General features: G+C 38.8%; 1 protein-coding gene and 1 non-coding gene across 3 annotated transcripts in view; both read right to left on the bottom strand.

The window, feature by feature from the left end:
• The window catches only part of LOC122669646 (putative GPI-anchor transamidase), a 43989-nt gene extending 38627 nt beyond the window's left edge, over window positions 1-5362 (bottom strand). The window contains exon 1 of one of the 2 annotated variants that reach the window (XM_043866458.1): window positions 5126-5362. In XM_043866458.1, the coding sequence (XP_043722393.1) occupies window positions 5126-5355 (230 nt within the window). In that variant the 5' untranslated portion in view covers window positions 5356-5362. The remainder of the gene's footprint in view (window positions 1-5125) is intronic. The other variant, XM_043866457.1, reaches the window with a different exon arrangement.
• A 17922-nt stretch (window positions 5363-23284) lies between these two features.
• LOC122670197 lies at window positions 23285-23391 on the bottom strand. The gene has a single exon (XR_006334171.1). It is a non-coding gene; the product is annotated as a small nucleolar RNA R71 (small nucleolar RNA).
• Window positions 23392-25906: the final 2515 nt, after the last annotated feature.

The raw sequence follows: 25906 nt of genomic DNA, 5'->3' as shown, positions 1-25906 counted from the left end.
ATTAGCCCAATACTTAGTTTATTTTTATGTTTTTTAATTGAACCGGCTCAAATTGGTTGCATCCAATTGGTTCAATTTAAGTGATCATATGACTTGGTTAAGTGGTCATGTGACAACTTAAGTAGTCATGTGATGTAAGTTGGGCTGGATTAGGACTCTATAAGTCCAGCCATGTTTTGAGTCTATTTCCTTTAGTATTCTAGTTTCCTAGTCAGTTTAAGTTACCTAATAGGTTAGGGATAGGGTTAGGCCATTCCATTTTAATGTCTAAGTCTATTTTTGAGTCTTCTATATAAGTTTGTAAGGGAAGCCAGCATTATACACGAATTTAATTAATGAAAAGCTTTTGTTTGCTGCCATAGCTGCTGCTCTACTCTGTTGAGTGAACCTTGTGAGTAATATCAAGGCTATCTTGTGGGTAATATCAAGGTGAAGGGATTGGTGGACTCCAATCGACTCCTTGCATCTCGTAGATCGGGAGGTCCTTCTTCTTATTCAATCAAGCTTCTTCAAGCTGCTGCTGCTGCCTTTGAAGGAGATCAAACCAGTAAGTAATTTTAGTTTCCTGCATTTATCCTTCCCCTCCATCCATCAAACCCTAATCTCCATTAAACCTGCAACTCCTACTTCTACTAGGAAACCTCCATAACTTCGAATCTGTCCATCAGTTTCAAACCAAACTTTCAGCATACATCCCTTACATCATGGTTGACACTCGATCCAAGTTTCAGCCCCAAACTCCCCCTCTAACCCCTTCATCTCCTTGCTCCATTAAAACCCAAACCCAAAACCCTAAAATTCATTCCTTAAAATTGCGAATTTCAAAACTCATCTAAACCCTAACCTTTTTATACCATATTGACCCCCTAGACCTACCCATTAATACCCTATAAACCCCTTTCCCAATATCCAACCCAAACCCTAGGAATTGACCTAAATCCTAGTGTTGTTCATTCGAACCAGCAACCCCTTTTGTTATATGATCCTGTTGTTTGGCTCCTAGTAGGTCTCCTACCTATCTAGGACTACATTAAGTGGTATCACAGCTATGGCGGAGGGAAGCTCCAACCAAGCCTCGAAAGACCCATCTCTCTTCGTTTTCAAGACCCGACTTCGTCTACCCAATGGGAGCACAGCCATATTAGTTGTTGATGAGAGGCGACGTAACAATATTATTTCACAATCTGCGGTGGATATTTTGTCCCAATCAGGAGAGATTTGCATCATGCCTACAGCTAAAGCCTTTGTTGAATTTGGGTGTTCTTCATACCATGATGGTGCTTGGTGTAAGCCGGTACCATCTCCAAGGAGCATTATTGCAGTAGGTTGTAATTGGTTGGACGAGCAACAAGGTTGGATTGAACCTGAAAACAACTCATGTGTCTTACCTGATCGACACCGTCTATACCATCTGTTTACTCTAAAAGGGTTACAACTAAAGGTGACCACATCGATCGTACAGCCACAGGGACTGCCGAACATGTCAACTCAAACGCAAGTGGCATCGACTATGTTTGAAGTTTCACCAATGGCGGATGTACCAACAGAAGATTCTACTAAGGCAGTTTGTGTTGAAGAGATTCAAGAACCGATAGCTAACAAGTAGACCAAGCTGCACCAGTAGTTGAGATCATAATTGAGAAGTTAGGCCATCAAATTGATGTGGAGGTCCAAAACACAATGGTAGAAGAAACTACTGAAGAGATCTACAGTGAAGAAAGCAAAGACGACAAGGTTGAGGACATGGAAGATGAAGTGGTGGTTGAGAATATTCCACAGGAGATCAATGATATTCAAGATGCTGTTCTTGAAGAGGTGGAGCTTGTATCTCAAGTATTAGATGAGAACGTTACTAACACTGAAGACTCTATGGATAGGGCATTCACAGTTGGTGCTGATTCAGAGGTAGATCACATAGAGTTTGTTATGCCACCATGGTTCTTTGAAGAGAAAGCTCCACGCCTTGAAGACTATATTCCTAATGTTCCTGCTTCACCGGAATTCTGTTTGGGAGTGGTCAAAGCTGCTACTCACAAGTTGTTTCCCCCTCATCACTGCAAAATTCGAGGACGAATTTTTTCAAGCTAGAGAGAGTTGATGCAAATTCATCATCCAAATGGGCTTATTTATAAGGAATAAGTCTAGGGTTGGGATATATATATGTTGGGCTTTTGATCCCAAGGGTTTTCTATGTAATAAGCCACTTTAATGAGCCTAAACTAGGGGTATATAGGTTGCATACGGGATTAGCCCAATACTTAGTTTATTTTTATGTTTTTTAATTGAACCGGTTCAAATTGGTTGCATCCAATTGATTCAATTTAAGTGATCATGTGACTTGGTTAAGTGGTCATGTGACAACTTAAGTAGTCATGTGATGTAAGTTGGGCTGGATTAGGACTCTATAAGTTCAGCCATGTTTTGAGTCTATTTCCTTTAGTATTCTAGTTTCCTAGTCAGTTTAAGTTACCTAATAGGTTAGGGATAGGGTTAAGCCATTCCATTTTAATGTCTAAGTCTATTTTTGAGTCTTTTATATAAGTTTGTAAGGGAAGCCAGCATTATACACGAATTTAATTAATGAAAAGCTTTTGTTTGCTGCCATAGCTGCTGCTCTACTCTGTTGAGTGAACCTTGTGAGTAATATCAAGGCTATCTTGTGGGTAATATCAAGGTGAAGGGATTGGTGGACTCCAATCGACTCCTTGCATCTCGTAGATCGGGAGGTCCTTCTTCTTATTCAATCAAGCTTCTTCAAGCTGCTGCTGCTGCCTTTGAAGGAGATCAAACCAGTAAGTAATTTTAGTTTCCTGCATTTATCCTTCCCCTCCATCCATCAAACCCTAATCTCCATTAAACCTGCAACTCCTACTTCTACTAGGAAACCTCCATAACTTCGAATCTGTCCATCAGTTTCAAACCAAACTTTCAGCATACATCCCTTACATCATGGTTGACACTCGATCCAAGTTTCAGCCCCAAACTCCCCCTCTAACCCCTTCATCTCCTTGCTCCATTAAAACCCAAACCCAAAACCCTAAAATTCATTCTGCCCAAAATTGCAGAATTTCAAAACTCATCTAAACCCTAACCTTTTTATACCATATTGACCCCCTAGACCTACCCATTAATACCCTATAAACCCCTTTCCCAATATCCAACCCAAACCCTAGGAATTGACCTAAATCCTAGTGTTGTTCATTCGAACCAGCAGCCCCTTTTGTTATTTGATGCTGTTGTTTGGCTCCTAGTAGGTCTCCTACCTATCTAGGACTACATTACCAGGTTGCGTGCAACAGAAGGAGCATGTTCAGAGTCGTGAAACCTGCGAGCAACAAAAGGCAAAGGCCTAGACTGGTGGCGGTGCAGACCCATGACAGGTGAGTTGACGAGACCATCAATGGACATCTGAAATTGGCTAACAGGACTTCTGTGAACTTCATCACCGGAAATACCCGCTTGAGAATTGACTTCCATTGCCGGAGAAGCTGCTGAATCATCTCCCACAGAGTTCGATCTGCTCCAGTTTCGAGAACGACAAAGAGTCGCATTCTCTAGTAAGGAAATTTCAGCTAAGCCCTTACCCTTAGAGCACCCTCTTCTTCTCCCACGATTCACTGGTTGCCATGACTGGTTTGGCAAGTTTCCTCCTATCCCAACCTCACCCCTGCTGGCCGGACCAAGATTTAGAGGAGAACGAGGGCAATGAGTCGTATAATGCCCAAACACAATACACCGAGAACACTTGGATGGTTGCCAATCATAATACATCGGTTAGTTATACTGCTCGCCATTGCCAACATCAATGGTAATGAATTTAGTAAGCTCGGAGGATGTCGAAACTCCACACATAGTCTTGCAATGGAAAGGCGAGATTGCATCTTTGTTCATTTATCAGTGAAAAGAGGAGTACTTACGCACTACCAACAATGTTGAGGGCTTCGGCAGTCCAAAGATGAAAGGGTAGTCCAGGTAAGTTGATCCATATTGGAACAGAAGAAGAAGAAATGAGCATGAGATTCAGTAGAGGGGACCAAGGGCGGAGGAGCAATGGTTTCCTCTGAATAAACCAGGGGCCACCCTCTAATGCTTTTACCTAGTCAGATTCAAGTGGAAAACGGAATACATGGTAGCCACTATCCAAGAGGAAAAACTCCACATCTCCCTCAGGTTGCCAAAGACTAGTATGGAAGTTCTTAACCAAGCCAAAAGTAGGCTTTTTGCCAAGAAAATGGCCAACCAAAGAGATTCGCCGACCTCCACCCCCTGCTTAGGACATACAGCAATGGGTTATCAATCCCTAAGATCGGGAGAGACATAGTGTAGCTGATGACCATCAAAATCAGAGGCAACATTATAGAACAGAGATGCCCAACCACCTTTGCCAAAAATACCACCACCATTCCCATTTTTACCCAACGTCTCCTCCTCCAAAACTGGGCCAAGAGTGCCTGACTCGAACTCTGGCCCCTCATGAAGCTGTGCAATCGGTTTCGCACCAACCACACCTCCGGCAGCTCCGGAGACGGCATTCTCACTTCCACCCTCAACGGTCTCGACCATGGCCGACTCGATACTACATCGCTATATTTTCTAGATGTTGAGTATTTTGAATGGGTGGAAGGGAGAAAACGAAGGAGAGAAGAGAGGGATTTTTAAAACCTTGCATGGTTGATCTTAATTTCTTGATGAAGATGAAAAATGGATCAACACACACATTCAGAGAGAGATCAGAGAGAGAGAGAATAAAAGAAACGTTAAACTGGAGGAAAAACCCTAGAAACCCTAGAAAGTATAAAACTCTTACCTAGAGATTGGGCACAACTGCTCAATCGATCGCTGAAGGTGAAGGTGAAGGCCAAAGCTCTCACAGAAAACTCTAAATGTAATTCATTATACGAATACTGAACCTAATTTTCAACCTTACTTTCAAAGAAATTACACATTTCTTTTCCATAAACATTAGTTTACAGACATATTAAAAGCAATTGAACATTAATTTTTCAAAAATAACTAACAAACAAGACACGGGAGTGCTTGAATTGATCTGAAAACTTCATACCCAAAAAAGAAAATTTTGATTTGAAAACTCATCCAAGAAGTAAGCTTAAAAGAAGATAGTTACCAGAAGCGCGAGGTACAGACCAAAACAGCCCAATTGTTGGTATGCACTACTGAAGAAGATGACGAAGAAGTAGAAGAAGAACCAATTGCATCAGATCTCCAAAGAAGATTAGAAACCAAAATAAGGAATAGCAGACTGAAAATGTCGACTGGCTTCGACCGCCCTGGTTTCGATTTGCCAACCTCGAAAGCCATTTCTACCGTTCTGTTTTGGGTTTCGTCCCTATTCATCTCTTATTAAGTCTCCCATCGTCCAGAAAAGCAAATGCCCGAAGTGGCTTGAAACGAAACAAGGGAGGATGGAACTCTTGATCGGGTCTGAATGGTTCATAGCCGATTCAGATCAGAATCGGCTCAGGGATCAGACCGATTCAAGTTAAAATATAGAGACAATGACTAGGAATCGGATGATCGGGATGGATCGGACATTCCAATTCCACCTTAGATAGTAATGGCGATTAGTAGAAATGGGGATCCGTGTCAGCTGATTCTAATACGAATGGATCAATTCATCGATCTGATTCCCGATTGTTCAAACCATGGCTATTAATGATAATGGATCAAAATTTTTTAGGAATCAGATAGGAATTTTTTTTTGTTGGTAGGAGATAAATTAGCAAAAAAATTCTCTCCGGTGCACATAAGACACGACTGGAGCTGTCTTTCGGGGCATGTGGGACCACTATTAGCAAAAACGCGTTTAAAACTCTATTTTAAACCAGTTTCCATTTTTTACCGTTTTAAACACGTTTTACCGTATGTTTCCCAAACATATGGTAAAAAACGGCAAACGGCAAGCATTCCCGTTTTAAACGCGTGTTTAAAACACATTCCCCTTTTTTTTACGTTTTTTAAGACCTTGGACTTAACTGACCATATCTCTTTCTCCTGAATTCTGATCCGCTTGATTCTTTCACCGACGTAAAGATGACTCACCTTCAACTCAAAGTCAATGCATGGATACCGGAAATAGAAGCATGTATTTCAAATAAAAATTTCTCAATTTATATGAGAATAGTAACATTTTTTTGGTTCCCTTTTTTTGAAATATAATTGTTTAAAACCAGTACCGTCCATTTTTCGTTTTTTATCGTTCTCTTTTTTTTTATCGTTTTATTTGACCGTCCGTTTGAAATTTTTTACCATTTAAAACCCATACCGGAAAACTCCGTTTTATTACCGTTCCCCTTTTTGCTAACTATGTGTGGGACAGCTCCAGCCGTCTGCTGTGCATTGCATTCATTGACGCTGGAGCGGATTTGGACTCAGGTAAATTATACCCGAGATTTTTCAAGTTTGGGGTATCATGGTTGTGATTCCTGATGGTATATATTGCTTTTTGGGTGCTTGAGCGCAATCGATGTCGGTCTAAACTGATATTTGATAGTAAAATGACCAAAATAACCAAGTTTTTACACATTTTGAATGATACCAACTTGAAGGATATAATTAAACCATCATATTTTAACAATTTTAATTTTTGTCTTGGATAATGCCTGTGCTTCTAGCATTTTAAATTATGGAAATTAGGATGGTATAGTTTGATCTAAGACCAAACCATTAAAAGTTTCTTAAAAATCCAATTGGAAGGATAAAGCTCGTTCATCATGCTTTAGACCTTCCATTTATATTCACTCTAAAGAAGAAAAAAAAAACTTTCATTTAGATCATGGTTGTTCATTTAACAATTTTTAACCATGAAATGATTACTCAAGTAGAAATGATTACTCAAGTAGAAATGATGCTCAATTAAGATAAAATTTCAACACCCAAAGGAGGCTCTAGAGCTGATGGAAGCTTGATGCCTCTCCCTGAACTCAAGTTCCCTTTGTCGAAATTCGTTCACTAACATTCGCTTTCAATGGAACTGGATTGCTCAAAGAACACTCATTTTAGAATTCATGTGAAAGGATCCGTATCATTCTTATCATTGTCACATTTGGACTGGAAGAGATGATCATGCTTCAACATATAATGATGGATTCAATAGAAATGCATTCCAAAGTGTCTGCTGTGACTGCCCAAGCAAAGCCTGAGTTACAAGTAGAAAAACCTAATATAAGGATCTAAATAATTTGAAAATGGTTACGAAGAAGCTGAGAACCCAGAGCCAAGAGTAGTTTAGTAATACCTCCCTTCAGTTAAGGGAAGCAAAGAAGGTCCTTCAGTCCATTCAAAGATATATATATTTTATGTTAAAAAAAAAATTTGGAATTAAAAAAGGAAAATATATACATGGTGTTTGGCTTGCACATATATAGCTAGGTTCAGCGCAATTGCCATCAAAAATTTATATCCTATCTTATCATAAGAGATGCTAGAAGCTAGATTACTTATATATAACAAGTTTTTAATTAGATACCAAGACCAAGGCGAACTAGTTGGAGATGGAAGAACATCGGTGATCTTTTGGTTGGAGCACCACACTTCTTTTATATGTATATACTTTGGAGAAGGGACAGGAGGTTAGAGACATTGAACAATGGATGAGGGAGGGGGTAGGTGTGGGTGTGGGTCTAGCCTTAATGGGCTCTATGATTGCTTTAAGCCTTTAACTGAGTTAAATAATTTTGGGTTTAAGTTGTTCTTAAAACCCATAGTTCTATTTCTTTTTTATTTATTCTGGCTTATTAACATAAAGTTTTGAACTTAAGCCCATTTATGTTGTGCTTCTACAAGTCCCTTTAATTTTGTTAACTCTCTTGGCCCAAATCCTATGGGTTTTCATGGCAGGCCTACTGGAAAGTCAGTAATGCTAGCAGGTCCATCACATTAGTTTGGTCAGCCACTTGGCTTCTTTTTGGCTGGTGGGTCCCACATAATATTGTATTCATATTATAGATAATAATCCTCATATTATTTTATTCTATGATTGACTCATATGCGTCAACAAATAAGACTTGCATGTTTTAGCCCATGGAGTGCCATATTTGGCTTGCCAATTTATACAAGTAAGAGTTACTTGTATGGCATGAAATGTAACAACCCAAACACTTTTCTAAGATTTAGTAAAGTGCTATTTTTGTTTTCTTAAATGAATTTTTTTTTATGATAAAAAGAAATTTATTAAGCTAAAGAGAGGGATATGCATAAACATTATTTGTTTCTTGAGCCCTTTTAGCTAAGTTAGACACCACCAGCGAACAAAATGGATCCCCCTTATGGCTAAAACTAAAATCCTGCCCTATAGAGTTAATATCCAAAAAATAGCGTACGAGCAGCCAAAGCCAAGGCTTATTAGTTGGAGATGGAAGAAAATCAGAAATCAGTCGATTCGAACACCACACTTCTTTCACCTTCAACCCTAAACGTTGAGCATGCTCGAGACCAATACGAATACTAAACAACTCTGGCTCCAAAGGACGAGAAGTTTTGATTGAACCTATAACAAACAAAACAAACTTGCTATCTAACAAAAAAAGGTATGACCATTCAACTGAACCTACTCCGGAGATCTGGTATCCTACACAGATTAAAACAGGGAAATTGAAGATAGGCAAATGCGAAAGAGTAGATAATGTAAAAACCTCCTCAGTTGGAGAATATACATCATGGGAAGAAAATGAGAAGGGGGGGGGGGTAGAATAATCCCAAATCTGATATCCAAATTTTAATTTTTTTTCACAACCCATACTGGATCCGGCTTCTCTAGTCCATATACAACTTTGTTTCAAACTGACCATATAAAGTAACAAGTAAGGGTGTCAATGAGTCGGGTTGGGCTGGGCTTGCCTAAACCCTGACCTTGACCCTAGAGACCTTAACCTAAACCTTGACCCGACCCAACCCTGGCAGGGCCAAGAAACCCTCAACCCTGACCCGACCCTGCCAGGATTTTCCCTAACCCTGCCCGGCCCGACCCTGATAGGGTTGGGTTGGCCCTGATTGACCCTGACCTTGACTTTAAATTTTTTCAAAAAATGAAACATTGAAGGGTTTTACCTTGCCCATCAGTTTAGAACTCAAAGAAAAACTCCTCTGCAATGGAATTATATTGAGCCTTAGCTCTTGGTAGACAATCACAGAGATGAATCCTCAACATAAACCCAAAATTTAAGAGCTTAGCAAGCTCAAATCGATCCTCCAGAACTGAGAACAAAGATCCAATAATGCAGGAATAGAGAAGAATCAGCCATAGCCAGCGAAAATGGGGTGAACCTCTCTCAAATTTCAAATAGAAGAACTCCCACTCATCTCTCTGAAACCCTAGAAAAAAAAACCCCAAATCGAAATTGTCAAACTTATAAGAACCCAGATTTTTCTCTCCACCTCAATTCTTCTCACATCCCAGATGTTCCAAGCCCTAGAGGTTCTTCTTGCCTTCGATTTATAGCCTCTTACCGTGCGTTGTGCGCCGGTTTCGATCTTTGAATCTTTGATGGTGATTATCAACAGTTTTTGCACTGAAATCACCACAAAAAAAAAAAACAAAACACAGAGAGAGAGAGAGAGCACAGAAAGAAAGAAACAAAACAAAACACTGTTTCTAGGGCCAAATCTTCTTGTAGTAAAAAAGACAAGCCCCAAAAAACCTAGAAATTCCCAAAAATCTCAACAGGACTGAAAAAGTGCTAATAGCTATGACCCATGGAAATTGGCCAAATTACAAAAAAATATTAACAGAAGATGACCCTAGGTACCAGATGCAGCCCTTGGCCCTTTTTCTAGTCTCTAATTCACTTGGCAACTATATCCCTTCAGCCACATATAATGTAAAATCAGAGGTCACTAATCCAGCCAGTTCAACAAAGATTTGGAAGTGAAGCTGACTGATGAAATGAACTAGATCTTCATTCTTACTTGTCATAAGCCTAACAGTGTGTCAAGTAGCACTTGCAGAGAACTCAAAACCTCATAAGAACAGGAAGATGAACACATCTTGTTCACCACCACCACCATCATCATCAACCACACCCATGTGTGTGTGCGTACACATCCTGTTCACCACCATCATTATCATCTTCGAGGGAATATAAGTGTGTACCTGGAGGCCGTAGCGATTGATCGTCAAGGGAATCGATTCATCGAAGCAGCTAAAAGAAAGGGAAGGAAACTCATTACTCAGGGAAGGAGACTGAGGGAACTCAGGGAAAGTGAAAATGAAAAGGAAGCTTGATAGCAGAGAAGGAGGAAGATGGAGGCACGAGCGTCGAGCGGCGGCTTTTTGGATCTGGATAAGTGAAAATGAAAAGGGATTTAGATTTTAGGGTTTACTATTGGCTTTTTGTCTTTTTCTTTATAATATATACATTAATATATAATATTATATAGTTATAACTAATACAGGGTCGGGTCTGGGCCGGGCCGGGCTAAACCCAAGGTCCTATCCCGGACCCGACCTGACTCTGCCAGGGTCAGCCAAAAACTCAACCCTAACCCGCCCTTCGGGCTGGTAGATCAGGGTCGGGTCTGGGCCGGGCTCAGGGCAGATTTGGGCCAGCCGAGCATTATTGACACCCCTAGTAACAAGTAATAATAAAAACCTCAAAGAACCAAGTTAAAGATTGTTTATCCAGCTTAAACTTAAACAGAAAAGAGAGACAGAAGTTTTCCAAAGAAGAATGAGACAGATACTCAGTTCTCAACCCCAACGGACCATCAACCCAAATATATTTAACCCAATCACATGAAAGGAATATGTGTTAGTATGATTCCCCACAATTTTTACAAAGAGCACAACAGGAGTCGGTCGAAAGCTATTTGGATAGAGTTGCCTTGATTGGAAGTCCTACATTTAACACATACTAGAAAAAAGATTTAAATTTGAGATGTAACTTAAACTTCCAAAAGAATTTCCACCAGGTGGAAAGATAAAAATTATGGCTAGGAGTTAAACAGGTCAAAGAAGTAGCAACAAGTTTAGTACTGAAAATGCCATTCTTGGTCAAAGTGCACCACCAACTATTATTAGAATCTGACAAATTTTCTTAAATGATATTTTTGTACATTATTGAAATATGAAGGATCATGTCATTACACTATTGGTCATTATGGGATTTTAAAATCAATTTTAATTTATGGTTGGAATGTGTTATGTTATATAATGCTCTCTCCCTCCCTCACTCGCTCCTTCCCTTGAGCCCAATTGTTCGATTGGGTTCCTAAGGTTTTTTTATTATTATTATTATTATTTTATATATATATATATATTTTACTGTTTTTAGGGGAAGAAGGTACCAGTCAGGAGACTGGACCTCGAAACCTCCTAATGAGCATGGGCATGAAGCGCACCACAACTCACCAATTACACTAGGAATTGGATTCCCAAGGTTTCGTTAATAAAAAAATGTAATGTTAGTGTACTCCTGAGGGTGGTGTTCTCTAGGACGACAAAGATGGCGGCTTGTTGGAGATCTTCATTTTGTTTATGTACATGTTAACATATCATATTAATTTTGTTGAGTGGAAGTAATATTTGAGGTTTTATTGCTCTCACCCATCATAAAAATCTAAGTGACTTCTGTCTGTTACCAAAAAAAAAAAAGTGACTTCTGTCGGACAGATGTCAAGTTAATTGTAGAAGTCATCCCATAATCATTAATTTTTATTAATATTTTAATATTTACATGAGATGATTTAAAATTATAATTGTTTATTCATGAGATGAATGTTGAATATATTTACATGCGAAGACCCTCATTGTTAAATCAAGTAGAGAACGAGGATTCTTAAGGAGTAGAAACCTCGTGGCCCATCGTTAATGAATGTAAGGATCTAATGGATTGGTTCTTAAAATGCCAATAAGATAATACTCAAATCCACCGACGAGGTAACTTATATTCATTTTTATGAGATAAGTAATCGCCACAGTTAGTGGGAGTGCACTGCGATAGTGGGAATCATGATGGACATATTTAGTCCACTCAATCAATATATATATATAAAATGATTCTTGATGAGGTAAGTTGTGTCTAGGGATTGACGAGTTTCAATTCACACTTATTGAGTTACAACGGAAAACTTAACGTATGAGTAACCATTGAAGTTTAAGAATTTTTCTCCTCTCAGGTTCGCTGCCCAGTCAGGTTCGTAAGTTCCTCTCATAAGGAGGGCAGAAATGATGACCTCACCCCACTCGGGCAGTGTGTTTGGGTAGGGGGTGAGGTCATCATTTCCAACTCCCTATGAGAGGAACCTACGAACCTGACCGGGCAGGAACCTGAGAGGAGTTAGATTGAATTTAAGCCATTTTATATTTAATGGTTTTTGTCATCTATGCTAACATCACTTTCACATACTGTAGATCATCATTATGATGAATCCTCTTGCCATTAGTTCTCTTCGGAATGAAAACCGACTTACCGATCCAAACTATTTGGACTGGAGGAGGAATCTTCTCCTCGTGTTGACTAATGAGAAAGTGGTCTCCATTTTTAACTAAGGCAAGTACGGATCCAGATTCTCCATTGCCGAGCTACCCAGCAGGACCGTACTGCCCAGACATGGTGTTGTGCACAATGACCGCCTTACCCCCACTCGGGCAAGGCATTTGGACAGAGGTAAGGTGAACATTGTGCACAACACCCTGTCTGAGCTGCACAGTCCTACTGGACGACTCGGCAGTAAAGGATCCAAATTGGGTGAGGACACCCCTCTTCCTCATTTTGGTGACAAGGAAGAAGAAGCTTATAACACTTTTCGTGCGAAAGATTCTTAAGCTAAGATTTATATCATAAGCTCACTTAACAAGTTCATTTAATAGACATGCAATGAAATAGCCAATACCAAGTATATGAGGAGAGAGTTACATGATGCTCTTGGCATGCAAGATCATCACGCTTGCCAAACTGTCACCTCAACCCTCCATACCTTAAAGATGTCTAAAGGGACTCCCGTTCTTGATTATTCGATGAAAATGAATAAATTATTTCAAGAATTGGAATCCTTTGGGACAGTTTTTGATAGTCAATACAAGATTGACATTATCCTTGCATCTTTGCCATCATTGTTTAATTAATTTATCATGAACTTTAATACGAACAAGTTGGTGGTGAATATGTCTGAACTCAACAACATGTTAAAAAAGATAAGGCATTTGGTGATGGCAACTGAGTTGAGAATTCTTCCTAAGCCAAAAGGGGCAAGAAGCAAAAAAGGAGAAAGTGAGCATGGGTAAGACCCTTAAAGTCAATAAAAAAGGAGTGGATAAGAAGAAAAAATAGAAACTATTTACTTTGCGGTACGCTTGGACATGGGAAACATAATTGTCGTGTCTACCTGACCTCACTAAAAAAAGAACCCTTGTCTTGATTGAATATAATTTGTTGGTAGAACCAACTGATTTTTGGTATGTGAACTATGTTTCTATCACATATGTTTGCAATATGTTGTAAGGATTCAAGCAAGCAAGAAGTGCTTCTCAGGATGAGCACATGAGTTGGAAGTGCATCTTAGGATGAGCACAGGAGTTAATGCTAGTGTTGTGGCAATTGGAACTTATCTTTTGAATTTGCCTAGAAATACAATTTTATTTTTAAATGGTTGTATTATGACCTTGTTATTTTAACAGAACATTGTTTCAGTTATGATACTTTTTCAACTGTGTATACTTTCTAGTTTGGATTAAAACTTGTTATTCAAAATAATGTCCATTTATTGCTTCTGGAATTTTACAAAATGGTTTGTGTTTCTTAAATTCTATTTCAAATGATGTTGAATATTCAAATGCTAATTTAAATGGTTTTAAGCAGAAGCATGCTCTTGTTAATTCTACATACCTTTGGCACTTGAGACTAGGTCATGTAGGGATAGATCTATTGAATTGGTTGGTAAAGGATGGACCGTTATATAGTCTAAAGGTCGAGCCATTTTCAATTTGTGAATTATGTCTACAAGGTAAAATGCCCAAGAAACCTTACCCAAGAAAGGTAAAGACAAAATTATATTGGATTTTTAATCCACTTTGATGTTTGTGGTCCATTAAATGTTCATACAAGTGACGGATACATTTATGACACTCACTGTCAATAACTCATGATGTGGATATATTTATCTAATGCATCGAAAATCGAAAAACTTTTGAAAAGTTTAAGGAATTTCATGCAAAAGTTGAGAACCAAATGGCTAAACATATCACAACCCTTAGATCTGATCAAGGAGGTGAATACTTGTTGGATGAGTTTAGGGGACTACTTAGCTCAAAATGGAATCACCACACAATTGAGTACCCCAGGGACACTACAACAATATATGGTGTCTGAGAGAGACATAATAGGACTTTTTTAGACATAGTCTGTTTAATGATAAGTTACTTTGGATTACCTTTACAATTTTTTTTTTTTTTTTTTTGGGATATGCTCGTGATATTGTAATTTACATACTAAATAGGGTACCGACTAAGTCTATTCTCAAGACACCCTTTGACTTGTGGTATAAATGAAATCCTAGCTTATAACATCTTAGAGGACTGCATATCACATTTGCAGAAGTAGCAAACATAATTTGGAATCTAGAACCATCAAACGTTATTTCTTGGGCTACCTTAAAGGCACTATAGGGTCTTACTTTTATGACCTTGTAGATCAAAATGTATCTATTAGTAAACATGCGATTGTATTTTTTATCAGGATCACATCACTCGACATTTTGATCTCGGGGTCTAACAAGAGTTATCTAATGACTTTGTTTCCCCAATTCTAATATTACTCAAGATAGACATTCTCACACTTGTGGAACATCCTCATGAGCCTTGGCGTAGTAGGAGGACCATCAGACCTCACACTAGATTCACTCTTTTTTCTGAAGGGATAGAAAGGGTAGAAGAGTTCTACATGGTTTCAATTTTTTTTTGGATTTTGATCTATTTTCCTATTCTAAGGCATTGAAGGATGTAGACACTAATAAATCACTAGAAGCAATGTGATCTAAAAGGGACTCTATGTATTTCAACCATGTCTTGACTCTAGTGGATCCACCTGAGGGTGTCAAGCCCATTCAATGTATGTGGATGTACAGAAGGAAGAAAATGTGTTGATGAAAAGGTAGAGAGATTCCAGGCAAGGTGTGCAAGTATTGAAATCTATTTGTGGACTCAAGTGAGCTTCTAGGAGCTGGAATATCTGGTTTGATCAAATGGTCAAATTGTTTGACTCTAATCAGAAGATGGATGGGTCTTGGGTTAAGTGGGAGTGCAATACATTTTCTTGTCCTATATATTGTTGATTCCAAATGACATGGGTATGTTGAAATGTAATTGTCTACTAAATTCTTAATATTGGATGGTTGTCATGTTTTCCCGAAAGCGTTTGAGAAGAACTAAGGAGCATTTCTTAGTTAAGGATGTGAGACCTTGTCGATTCTAAGTAACACCAGTCTATTTGTAGATTGACACAAATGGTAGAAAAGTCACATTTATTATGGTTTTTCACTATTGTTTGAAAGTGTTTTCAAATAAGGATTGACCATAGATTCCCCTATTGTAGTGGAATATCTAGCTACTAATTAGTTGCTAGAGTGTTTTAGTTAAGAATATCTAGCTACTAATTAGTTGCTAGCTAGAGTGTTTTAGTTAAGAAGTGTTCTTGACCAGACTTATGAAAATTCCTAAGCTAGCAAGAACAATTTGTTATTCTATAATGTGACAATAAGGGAGATTTTATATAAGCAGAAGAGTTTTGGAATCATCTTGTAAGAGGATTTATCTAGTGCGCTGATGAGATCGACTTGAGAAATTATTTGTCAGTTTCCCTTACTAAGGGATTGGTATAGGTTGTAAACATGTTGAGAACATGTGAATAAGGTAATGGCTTTGATGTACAAGTGGGATATTGTCACATATGTAAAATTGGAAGGCTAGATAGTAATATTGTCGTAGGATTTTCATTCACTATTGTAAGATATATATACAATGAGATACAAGGAGATAAAAGAGGAAAGTGATCAAGGTTATCACATGTGATATAGAGTTTCTATATGAATAGGATTCTATATCACATGTGATAAATAAGAGAAAAGACAAGTATGGAATATAAAGGACTCTCCTACCATTGAGACCGATAATACTCCTCCTCAAGTTGGAGCGTGTAGATCACGAATGTCCAACTTGGAAACTGAAAAACAGAACAGATCACGACCCAGCGCCTTAGTGAAAATATCGGCCAGCTACATGCGAGAGGGAACATGGGCTGTAGTCAAACAACCGGACTGGATGCACTTGCGGACAATATGACAGTCGATTTCTAAGTGCTTGGTATGCTCATGATAAACTAGACTTGCAGCTACATGGACCGCAGCCTGGCTGTCACAAAATAAGGGCATGGGAGTAGGAAGAGAGACCCCAAAGTCCTTGAGAAGAACACGAAGCCACAATAATTCACAAGTAGCATTGGCCATAGAATGATATTCAACCTCAGTAGATGAGCGAGTGATAGTGCTCTGTTTCTTGGACTTCCAAGAGAAAGGGTTGTAACCCAAAAATGTAATGTAGCTAGTGACAGAACGACATGTCATGGGGCATGTAGCCCAGTCAAAATCAGAAAATGCAGTGAGCTAAAGAGTACTATGTGCTGAAAAAAATATACCAGCCCCTGGAGATCCTTTGAGATAGCGCAAGATGCGGAAGGCAGCATCGAAGTGGGGTTGGCGCGGCATATACATGAACTAACTTAAAGAATTAACTGTAAACATGATATCTGGGCAAATGACGGTGAGATAAATAAGGCACCCAATCAGGCGACAGTAAATGGAAGGATCAGGAAGGACGGGACCATCATCTGCAGTACGTTAAGCGCAAGTTCTATTCCATAGCGAATGTGGCAAGCTTTGCAACGAGTAAACCTGATTCAGAAAGAATATCAAGAACATATTTTCTCTGGTTGATGAAAATACCAGCCGGATTGCGAGCAACCTCTAGACCCAAAAAAATATTTCAACGTCCCCAAATCTTTGAGATGGAACCGATTATACAAGAAAGCAACCATGTCCTATATGGCAGCCTGGATGTCATCAGCAAGAACCAGATCCTCAACATAGACCAAAACAACCAAATAAGAAGCACCAGATTGCCGAATAAAGAGGGAATAATCAGCCAAGGTCTGTGTGAATCCCGCATCAAGAGGGGAACGGGTAAGAGTGGCAAACCAATTGCGTGAAGCCTATTTTAATCCATACAAAGATTTGTGAAGTTTGCAAAAGCAAGTCTCCCCCTGTTTGGAATAACCCGGCAGAAGGCACATATAGACATCCTCATGGAGATCACCATGAAGGAAAGCATTGTTGACATCCAATTGATGAAGATGCCAACCCCAAACAGCAGCAACAGCTAAGAGAGTACGCACAGTAGTGAGTTTGGCAACAGGGGCAAAAGTCTCAATATAATCCAACCCTTCCTGTTGGGTATACCCTCTGGCAATGAGACGTGCTTTGTATCGCTCAATGGAACCATCAGTCCAATGCTTGATCTTGAAGACCCATTTGCAACCAATTGGTGTTTTACCTGCAGGGAGAGGCTGCAATGACCAAGTGTCATTCTGTTCAAAAACATTAATTTATGCCTTCATGGTAGCACGCTAGTGGGCATGTTTTACAGCTTCAATGAAAGTGCTTGGTTCATGGTCAAAAGACAAGGCAGTAAGGAATGCAAAATGAGAATTAAAAAAATTAGCATATGATATATAATTGCTAATAGGGAAAGGAATAGTACCTGACAGCGAAGACGACATTGAGGGGGAACAATCCGAAGTGACGAAGCTGCAAACATAATCATTGAGACAAGTAGGACGGGTATGGGATCGGGTAGTATGACGAAGGGTAGGTTCAGGGATAGCAAGAGGAGGTGAGGAAGGAGCGACGGTTGAGGGTGGTGAAGGTGGGGAAGGAGCGACATTTGAGGGTGGTGAAGGTGGGGAAGGTGGGGAAGGAGGGGGACGGTGAGGCAGCGGAGAGGGGGACAAAGATGGGTCAGGAGATGGTGGTGGTTGTGAGGAAGAAGAGGTAAGGGGGTAAGAAAAATCTAGAACGAGAAGAGGGAGAATAATGGAGGAGGATATGACGCTGTTAGCAAGCGTACGAGAAGGAACATTCAAGATCCAGCAAAGAAGCACGAAATTACAATGGTCCCACAACTGGACTTTAGAGATTGGAGCGCTGGGCCTGGGAAGCATACCATCGACAGACATCATCTTGTTTGTGGCATATAAGGCCATATGCATAGCACGACGCCAAGTAGGATAGTTATCGCTAGTGAGGGGTGTGGAGACAAGAACGGTCCCCGGATAATCAGAATGAGTAAGATAAGATGGGGAAGACGGATCAAGGCCAGTACCACCAGGGAGAACGATGGCGGCGACAGAGGGCAGGTCGGAAGCGGCATGCAAGCCAGAAGTGGTGGAGAGGTCGAATGTGACTTGATCAACCATGATCGTTGTAGAGAAGAAAACGTAGGAAAGAGATCACCACAACAATGATACCATGTAAAATTGGAAGACTAGATAGCAATATTGCCGGATTTTCATTCACCATTGTAAGATATATATACAATGAGATACAATAAGATAAAAGAGGAAAGAGATCAAGGTTATCACATGTGATATAGAATTTCTGTATGAATAGGATTCTATATCACATGTGATAAATAAGAGAAAATACAAGTATGGAAGACAAAGGACTCTCCTTTCATTGAGACCGATAATAGCATATGTGTCCATCGAAGTATTAAATAAATTGTTATTGTATGCATGATTCTGATTTTTAGCTTATTATTGTCCAATGATTTACACAGTAAACTTGTTCATGACTAGGGATATAGTTGGGCAATACATTCATGTGGTCATCACATTGTATGCTTTCATGTTGATCACAAGAAAACACAAGTGTGAGTGTATGTATATGCACATTGAACTGGATCATACATGAATTTTACATTTGTTACTATCAGTCGATAAGGAACAAGATTTTCGTTAGTAGCTTGCGATTAGTCCCCTGACTTGAGAGGTCCTGTTTGCTATAGTTACACATTATGGATTTTGATGTACCAATGATTGATTTTACTATGACTATATAATGGTGTACTATATTCATAGTGATTGACCATGAATGAAAGAGTTGCTCAGTAAGGAACTCAATATTCTTTGGGAGAATATTATAGAGAGAGATTGTATGTATATGATTGGATAAAAAACCGCATCCAGTGGTATATTTGTAAATAATTTACAAATTATTTTGAAAAATAAAATTATATATTAATATAATTTTATTAAATACTTTGTAAATGTTTTATGGTTGAATCATTGACTTACATGAATTTACGATAGATTGGAGAGAGGTAATAATTTATATACATACCCTAAAGCTGTTATGTGATGTTAATTAGTGGAGGGATCAATTCATAATTATCTATTTTTTGAGGAGATATTAGTGTTACATTATAGAATATATATATATATACTTGTAAGTTTACCCTGGTATCCTCACAAGTTCCAAGTCCTATGCTAGTATCAAGTTCTCTTTATTTCATGTTTGTAATTCAAGATCTCCATTAATATAATATATCAAATTTTCCTATTTTTATTTCAAATATCTCATATCTACTTGGCCGGCTCTACCGCCTATTCAAATCACAGCAGAAGACTACCTGCAAAACGGTAGATCGCTGAGGGTTACCCCCTCTGAGTGTGAAAAAGGATCCATCTCTGGATCATCAGCACCTGCTTTGCACACAAGACACTTTACAATATTTCATTCCTGTAAATATACATATATATATTCTGAAAAAAAATCTTTAATCAGATAAATGATAATATAAAATATCCTATTTAGGTAGTAATCCCAAAGGAATCTTACCACTTCCCAATATTGTAGCAATCTAGAAGTGTTCTTTTGTAAGAGATCCCACATTATGAAAAGAAGGGGATTTGGATTCCTATCGTTTTAAGAAACCAATTAGATTGACTTCCATTATATAAGAATATAGAGGGTACGAGAAGCTCTAATTCAATTTAGTAGTTCTACTTCATATTCTCCCTCCCTCTTCTTTGCTTTGAGTTGCCTAATGAATAGAAGCTTCCTACATTGATTGTTGATGAGCACATTTATGTGTGAAATCTCATTTATGTGTGAAATCTTAGGGCCATAAAGCATGCATTTTTATACTTGGAACGGAACTACTCGAGATTTTTGTTTGTGTTTTTAGGTTTTAGGTGAATTCTTGTGAAAATAGAGCAAATGATGCTAAGGATCCATTTTTAAGGTATTTAGTGGTGTTTTGCAGTAGTCGGAAGCACCCAGGAGTCAAGAAAATAAAGTTTGGATTGAACACTGAAAGAATCATGCCAATTAGTCAAATTTGAATGTGATTATAGTGGGGCCCTTAGCATAATTTTGAGGTGTTAATAATATGGATGCGTAGCCCATCGAGTCAGCTTCGCAATGGTTCAAACGGTACTTGATTTTGAATTGAAACGAAGAAGTTACTGCCATTTCCGTAACGACGAGCGAAAATGGTCTGCAGGGATTTGTTTGTAATTATCAAAAATTGGTTGGAAACAAAGTAAAATGGAAGTTTGGATTCGAGGGGCTTTAGCACAATTCACAGAAGTTATCTTTTCTGTTAGCCAAAAGATTCCATTTGGAAGGCTCTGGAGCAGTCTAGCTTCAACTTGAGATAGATATCTTGGGCTCCCGAACTCCAAATTGGACGAAATTTGGGTCTATTTCGGGTGATTTTTTGCAAGCAATGCAATAGTGAGGCCTATATAAACACCCCATGCTCCACGTTTTTTGAAGGACAGAATGGGTATTTTATTTATTGTGAGTGGAATCCTAGTTGTCACCCTTATTCTCTCTCTCCTTCAACTTTCCAAGGGCATTTTTGGAATTGTACTATGGATAGATTTCTTTTGAAAAATATTCTCTTATCCATGAAAGGTTGAAAAGTCAAAGATGCTTTGATCTCATTGCTTGAAGAAGACACCTACAAGGAAAAGGAAGCACAAGTTAGAATTAGAAAATTACTTTTTGATAAATAGAAGGTTTATGTAGTTAGGAATTTATCTCTCTTAGTTTCTATCTTTTTCTTCTTTCTTAGGATTCAAGGCATTGTAAAGGAAGGAGAAGAGAATATTATCTTTTCTTAGGGAATATTTCTCCTACCACTCCCCTTTTCTCTCTTCTCCTCTCTTCCCCCTATAAATACTCCTACCCTCTTCTTTGTAATATTGTTCAAATTATTAGTGAAATTTCTTCTTTTCTTCTTCTAGTTTTTGGTTTTCTAAGTTCTAATTTGATTTCATGCTTTCAATTCCATGGTTGTAATACTTTTGATTCATGCTTTAATTTTATGTCTTCAATATGATTGTAATAATTCTAGTTTAGTTTCAAGCTTTCTAGTCTAGGCTTCTAAATTCTAGTGAGAAGATTTAGAAGATTTGGAAGAGGAAGCCATGGTAGGATTATTCAAGTGTTCAAGCTTCTTCAACTACATTCATACAAAGCCTAATTAGTTTATGCAATTCAACTTTGGTAGAAGGGAGTATCAATTTCTTATTTTTATTTTTGTGTTCTTTTTCTTCTTAACCTCTTAATTCTTCTAGTTTCTAATTTCTTCTTCTTATTCTCTACCTCTTTCTTCTTCTAGTAGTTTTATTTTATTAGTATTTTCATCTCCATTAATCCCTCCATTCTATTAGGAATTTTCATTCTTCATTATTTTTATTTTTATTTTCATTCTCTATCTCTCTAATTCAATCATGCTTTTAGGACTTTTACTTTTTATTCACTATTATTATCATGCATTGTGGTAGGATTTTAATTTAATTATTTTTGTTTTATTTTTTCCAGATTTGGTAGCGCCATTTCAAGTGTGATATCAACTTCAATCTGGTTCAAGCTTCAATTAGTTAGTTCTATTTCTTTGATTTTTAGTTTTTGATTGTATGGTTGTGGCAATTTAATTCCTCCAATTTCGTCAATCCGTGTTAGCTGCATAATAGGTTAGATGGATGTTTGTTAGGACGTAGATGTTTGTGAGTTAGGATCCGTTAGTTTAATTGTCATTAGTTTAATTCAACAATTTAATTAATTTGGTTTACTTTGCATTGCTTTAAAGTCAGTAAAATAAGGTGGCATATATCTCCTTGAGTTCGACCCGTAGCTACAATTGATCCGTACGCCTGCAGTTATTATTTTGTGCAAACAAGTTTTGGGCATCGTTTCTGGGGAGATTACTGTCCACTTTATTTTTCTGATTTTTAAGTAGTTCGAAGTGCTTTAGTTTCTTTTCTTTCTCCTCTTTTTTTTCTGGAAAAAAAAAAAATCAGTTTTTGAAAACCTCATCTTGTCTCTCTTCTGTTTTAAAGACTGTGAGCCCAATCTAAAGTCTTTCTTATGCTCAAACCTAGCCTCTTTTGGTGTCCCTCATAGGATTAAGTTACCTATGACGTTGCATCTTGACTTGGTTGGGTGGAATGGCATATGACTTATCTTTGGAAGTGACCAACTTTGATAACAGGAAAGCGACATAGTGAGTGCTCTTGGAAACAGAAACGTATAGTAGTCCTCCACTCTACATCAGAATCCACTTGGAATCGCCCGTAGGTGGCTATTGAAGACTATACAGATTCCCTTGCTGTCAACCTATATGGCAACCTTGCAGCTTTGGAACCACTGTTTCGATTCTTGAGGGACAGATGCACTATCTACCTTGGACTCCATCTTGTTTTTGGTGATTTTTTCTAGTCTTTTATTTTTCTTTAATTTTTCTAAAGGAGATTTCATATCTGTTTAGGTGGCTCAATCGTGTACCCGTGATTCATCTAACCATCTTATTAGATTACCATCTTCTCCACCACCTTTGACGATGGGTGAACCCAAGACTCTTAAGGATAGGTTTTACCCAATCAGGGCTGCACAGCCTTCTTGCATTAGTCTGCCTACTGTTACAGGGAACAATTATAAACTCAAGACCAACTTCATTAGCATGCTACCCCACTTCCATGGGATGGCCAATGAATATGCATATCTCTTCCTTAGGGAATTTGAGGAGGTTTGTGTTCTAATTAAGGTTCAAAATTTAACTGATGATGTAGTTAGGCTTTGGTTTATACCCTTTGCCCTGAAGGACCAAGCTAAGAAGTGGCTTTGTGGACTGCCGACTAATTCCATTACTACTTAGGATCAGTTTATCATTGTCTTCTTGAGAAAAATTTTTCCTCTTCACAAGACCAATAAACTCAAGAGTAACATACTCCAATTCAGGCAGAAACCACATGAGTCCTTCTCTAGATTCATGGAGAGATTCAAGGACCTCCTGTTAGAATGCCCTCACCATGGTATTGACTTGTAGCAAATCTGCCAAATTATTTATGAGGGCATAGACTTTCAGACCAAGCAGCTTTTAGAAGCTATGTGTCCTGCAGGCTTTACCTCTTTTTCTGATTAGAATTATGCCTGGACATTCTTGACCAACTTGGCTGATAAGACTAGGGAGTGGGAATCCTCCCAAGAGGTTGAAAGGACCACTAAGGGTCACATAATTGATGGTGTACCAGCCACGGAAGCCAAACTAGACAGCCTCATCAAAAGATTAGAGTCCATTGTCCTTAAAGAGCCTATGCCGGTTAACCAGGTCAACCATGTGTCAATGTGCAGTTGGTGCCACAACCCTGGACATCTTTTAAAGGAATGCCCCAACACCTTTGGGGGTAATTCCAACACTGAAAATGTAAGTGCCCTCTACCAAAACAATCCATATAGCAACACTTACAACCCAGGATGGAGAAATCACTCCAATTTCTCCTGGAATCAAGGGAACCAAGTAGGCCCATCCAACTTTCAAAATCAAGGCTAGCTTGGCCTCCAAAGGCCAAACTTTGAGCCATAGAGCCAAGGTATGTCTCCTCACCCCTTCCCCCCTTGTCCTCATGTAGGACCTTTTATTAATTCTGCTAGGCCTCCTCCCCTTGCACACTATCAGCCACCCCCAGGGTTTATCAATACAGGAGAAGCAACAAGAATGAATGAGATGGAGAACAAGATAACCCTTCTCATGACAGGCTACAATAATATTGAGAGACAGCTCACCCAGCTTGTCATCATCATACATGAGAGAGAAATAGGGAAGTTACCTAACCAACCTGAGTCAAATCCTAGGCATCAGGTTCATATTCAGCAAGATACCCAAAACCCTCCACTCAATGTTGTACAAGGCCAACAACATCAAGGGCCCTCTAATCAGGTAAATGCAATATATGCTTTGCGGAGTGGCCATGAGTATCAACAGGTTAGTACACATCAATCTCTACCATCTTATACTCATGTGGATTCTCCCCCTTCTGATGAGGCCATTGAAGTGCCTATTGTTCGTGGTTCGTCTGATGAATCTGAAGTAATTCCAGATAATTTGGTTGAGGAAACCAAAGATGATTCTGTTGAGAAAGTGAAAGAGACCACCCTGAAAGAGTTTATACCCCACCTGCCCCTTTCTCAAATAGGTTGGTTAGCAAGAAGTCTTCTTCTATGGAGAAAATTTTGGATGTTTTTAAACAGGTTCAGGTGAATATTCCTCTTTTGGATGCTATAGCCCAAGTCCCCGCTTATGCTAAAGTCCTCAAAAACTTATGCACCCAAAAGCGAACCACCAATGTGCCCAAAAAGGTATTCTTGGTTGCTAATATCAGTTCTCTTATCGCACAGCCGGTAGTAGCCAAGCATAAGGACCCTGGAAGCCCCACCATCTCTTGCACTATAGGCAACACCACTATTGATCATGCCTTATTGGACCTTGGTGCAAGTGTGAACTTGTTATCCTTTCATGTCTACCAACAGTTGGGATTGGGAGAGCTAAAACTGACTAGAATTACTCTTCAATTTGCAGACAGGTCGATAAAAGTTCCCAAGGGGATGGTTGAGGATGTCCTGCTAAAGGTTGGGGAATTTATCTTCCCTGTGGATTTTATTGTTTTAGATACCCAACGTACTACAAATTTTAAGGACCAAATCCCAATTATTTTGGGTAGACCCTTCCTTGCTACCAGTAATGCTTTAATCAATTGTAGGAATGGTCTCATGAAACTATCTTTTGATAATACTTTTGTTGATTTTAATGTGTTTAGGTTGGGAAAGCAGCCTAATATTGATGAAGAGGTACATATGCTTCAGGGATTTCCTGATGATGTTAATACTTTCTTTGAGATTGATTTTGATTCAGGGTTTCAGGAATGTATGCAGGAATTGGAGGGTGTGGATGATACCCCCTTATCTGAGGTCTAGAGCATCCAACCACCTTTGGAGCCCCTTGGACCCCTATCCACCTCCATTCCTATATCCTCTATTATTGAGCCCCCCACATTAGAGTTAAAAGTGTTGCCCTCCAACCTCAAGTATGCCTTCCTAGGGCAAGATGACACTCTTCCTGTAATTATTACTTTTGATTTGATTTTTGTTCAGGAAGAAGAGTTGATCAAGCTTCTACAGGAACATAAGGAAGCCATAGGTTGGATCATGTCAGACCTTAAAGGTATTAGCCCCTCCATTGTTCAACATCATATTCATCTGATGGAGAGTTCCAAACCTTCTAGGGAACCCCAAAGGAGGGCTAATCCTGTGATGAAAGAGGCAATCAAGAAAGAGATCCTAAAGTGCTTGGATTATGGAAGAATTTATCCTATTTTTGATAGCCAATGGGTAAATCCTGTGCATGCAGGTTGTGCCAAAAAAAGGAGGAGTCACTGTAGTTGAGAGTGCTAATAATGAATTGATTCCAACCCATATCCAAACAGGATGGAGAGTGTGCATTGACTACAGAAAACTGAATGTGGCAACATGAAAGGACCACTTCCCCTTGGCTTTT

This window comes from Telopea speciosissima, chromosome 7 (genome assembly GCF_018873765.1).
Source record: "Telopea speciosissima isolate NSW1024214 ecotype Mountain lineage chromosome 7, Tspe_v1, whole genome shotgun sequence".
Taxonomy (NCBI): Eukaryota; Viridiplantae; Streptophyta; class Magnoliopsida; order Proteales; family Proteaceae; genus Telopea; species Telopea speciosissima.
This window is presented reverse-complemented; position numbering and strand designations above follow the sequence as displayed.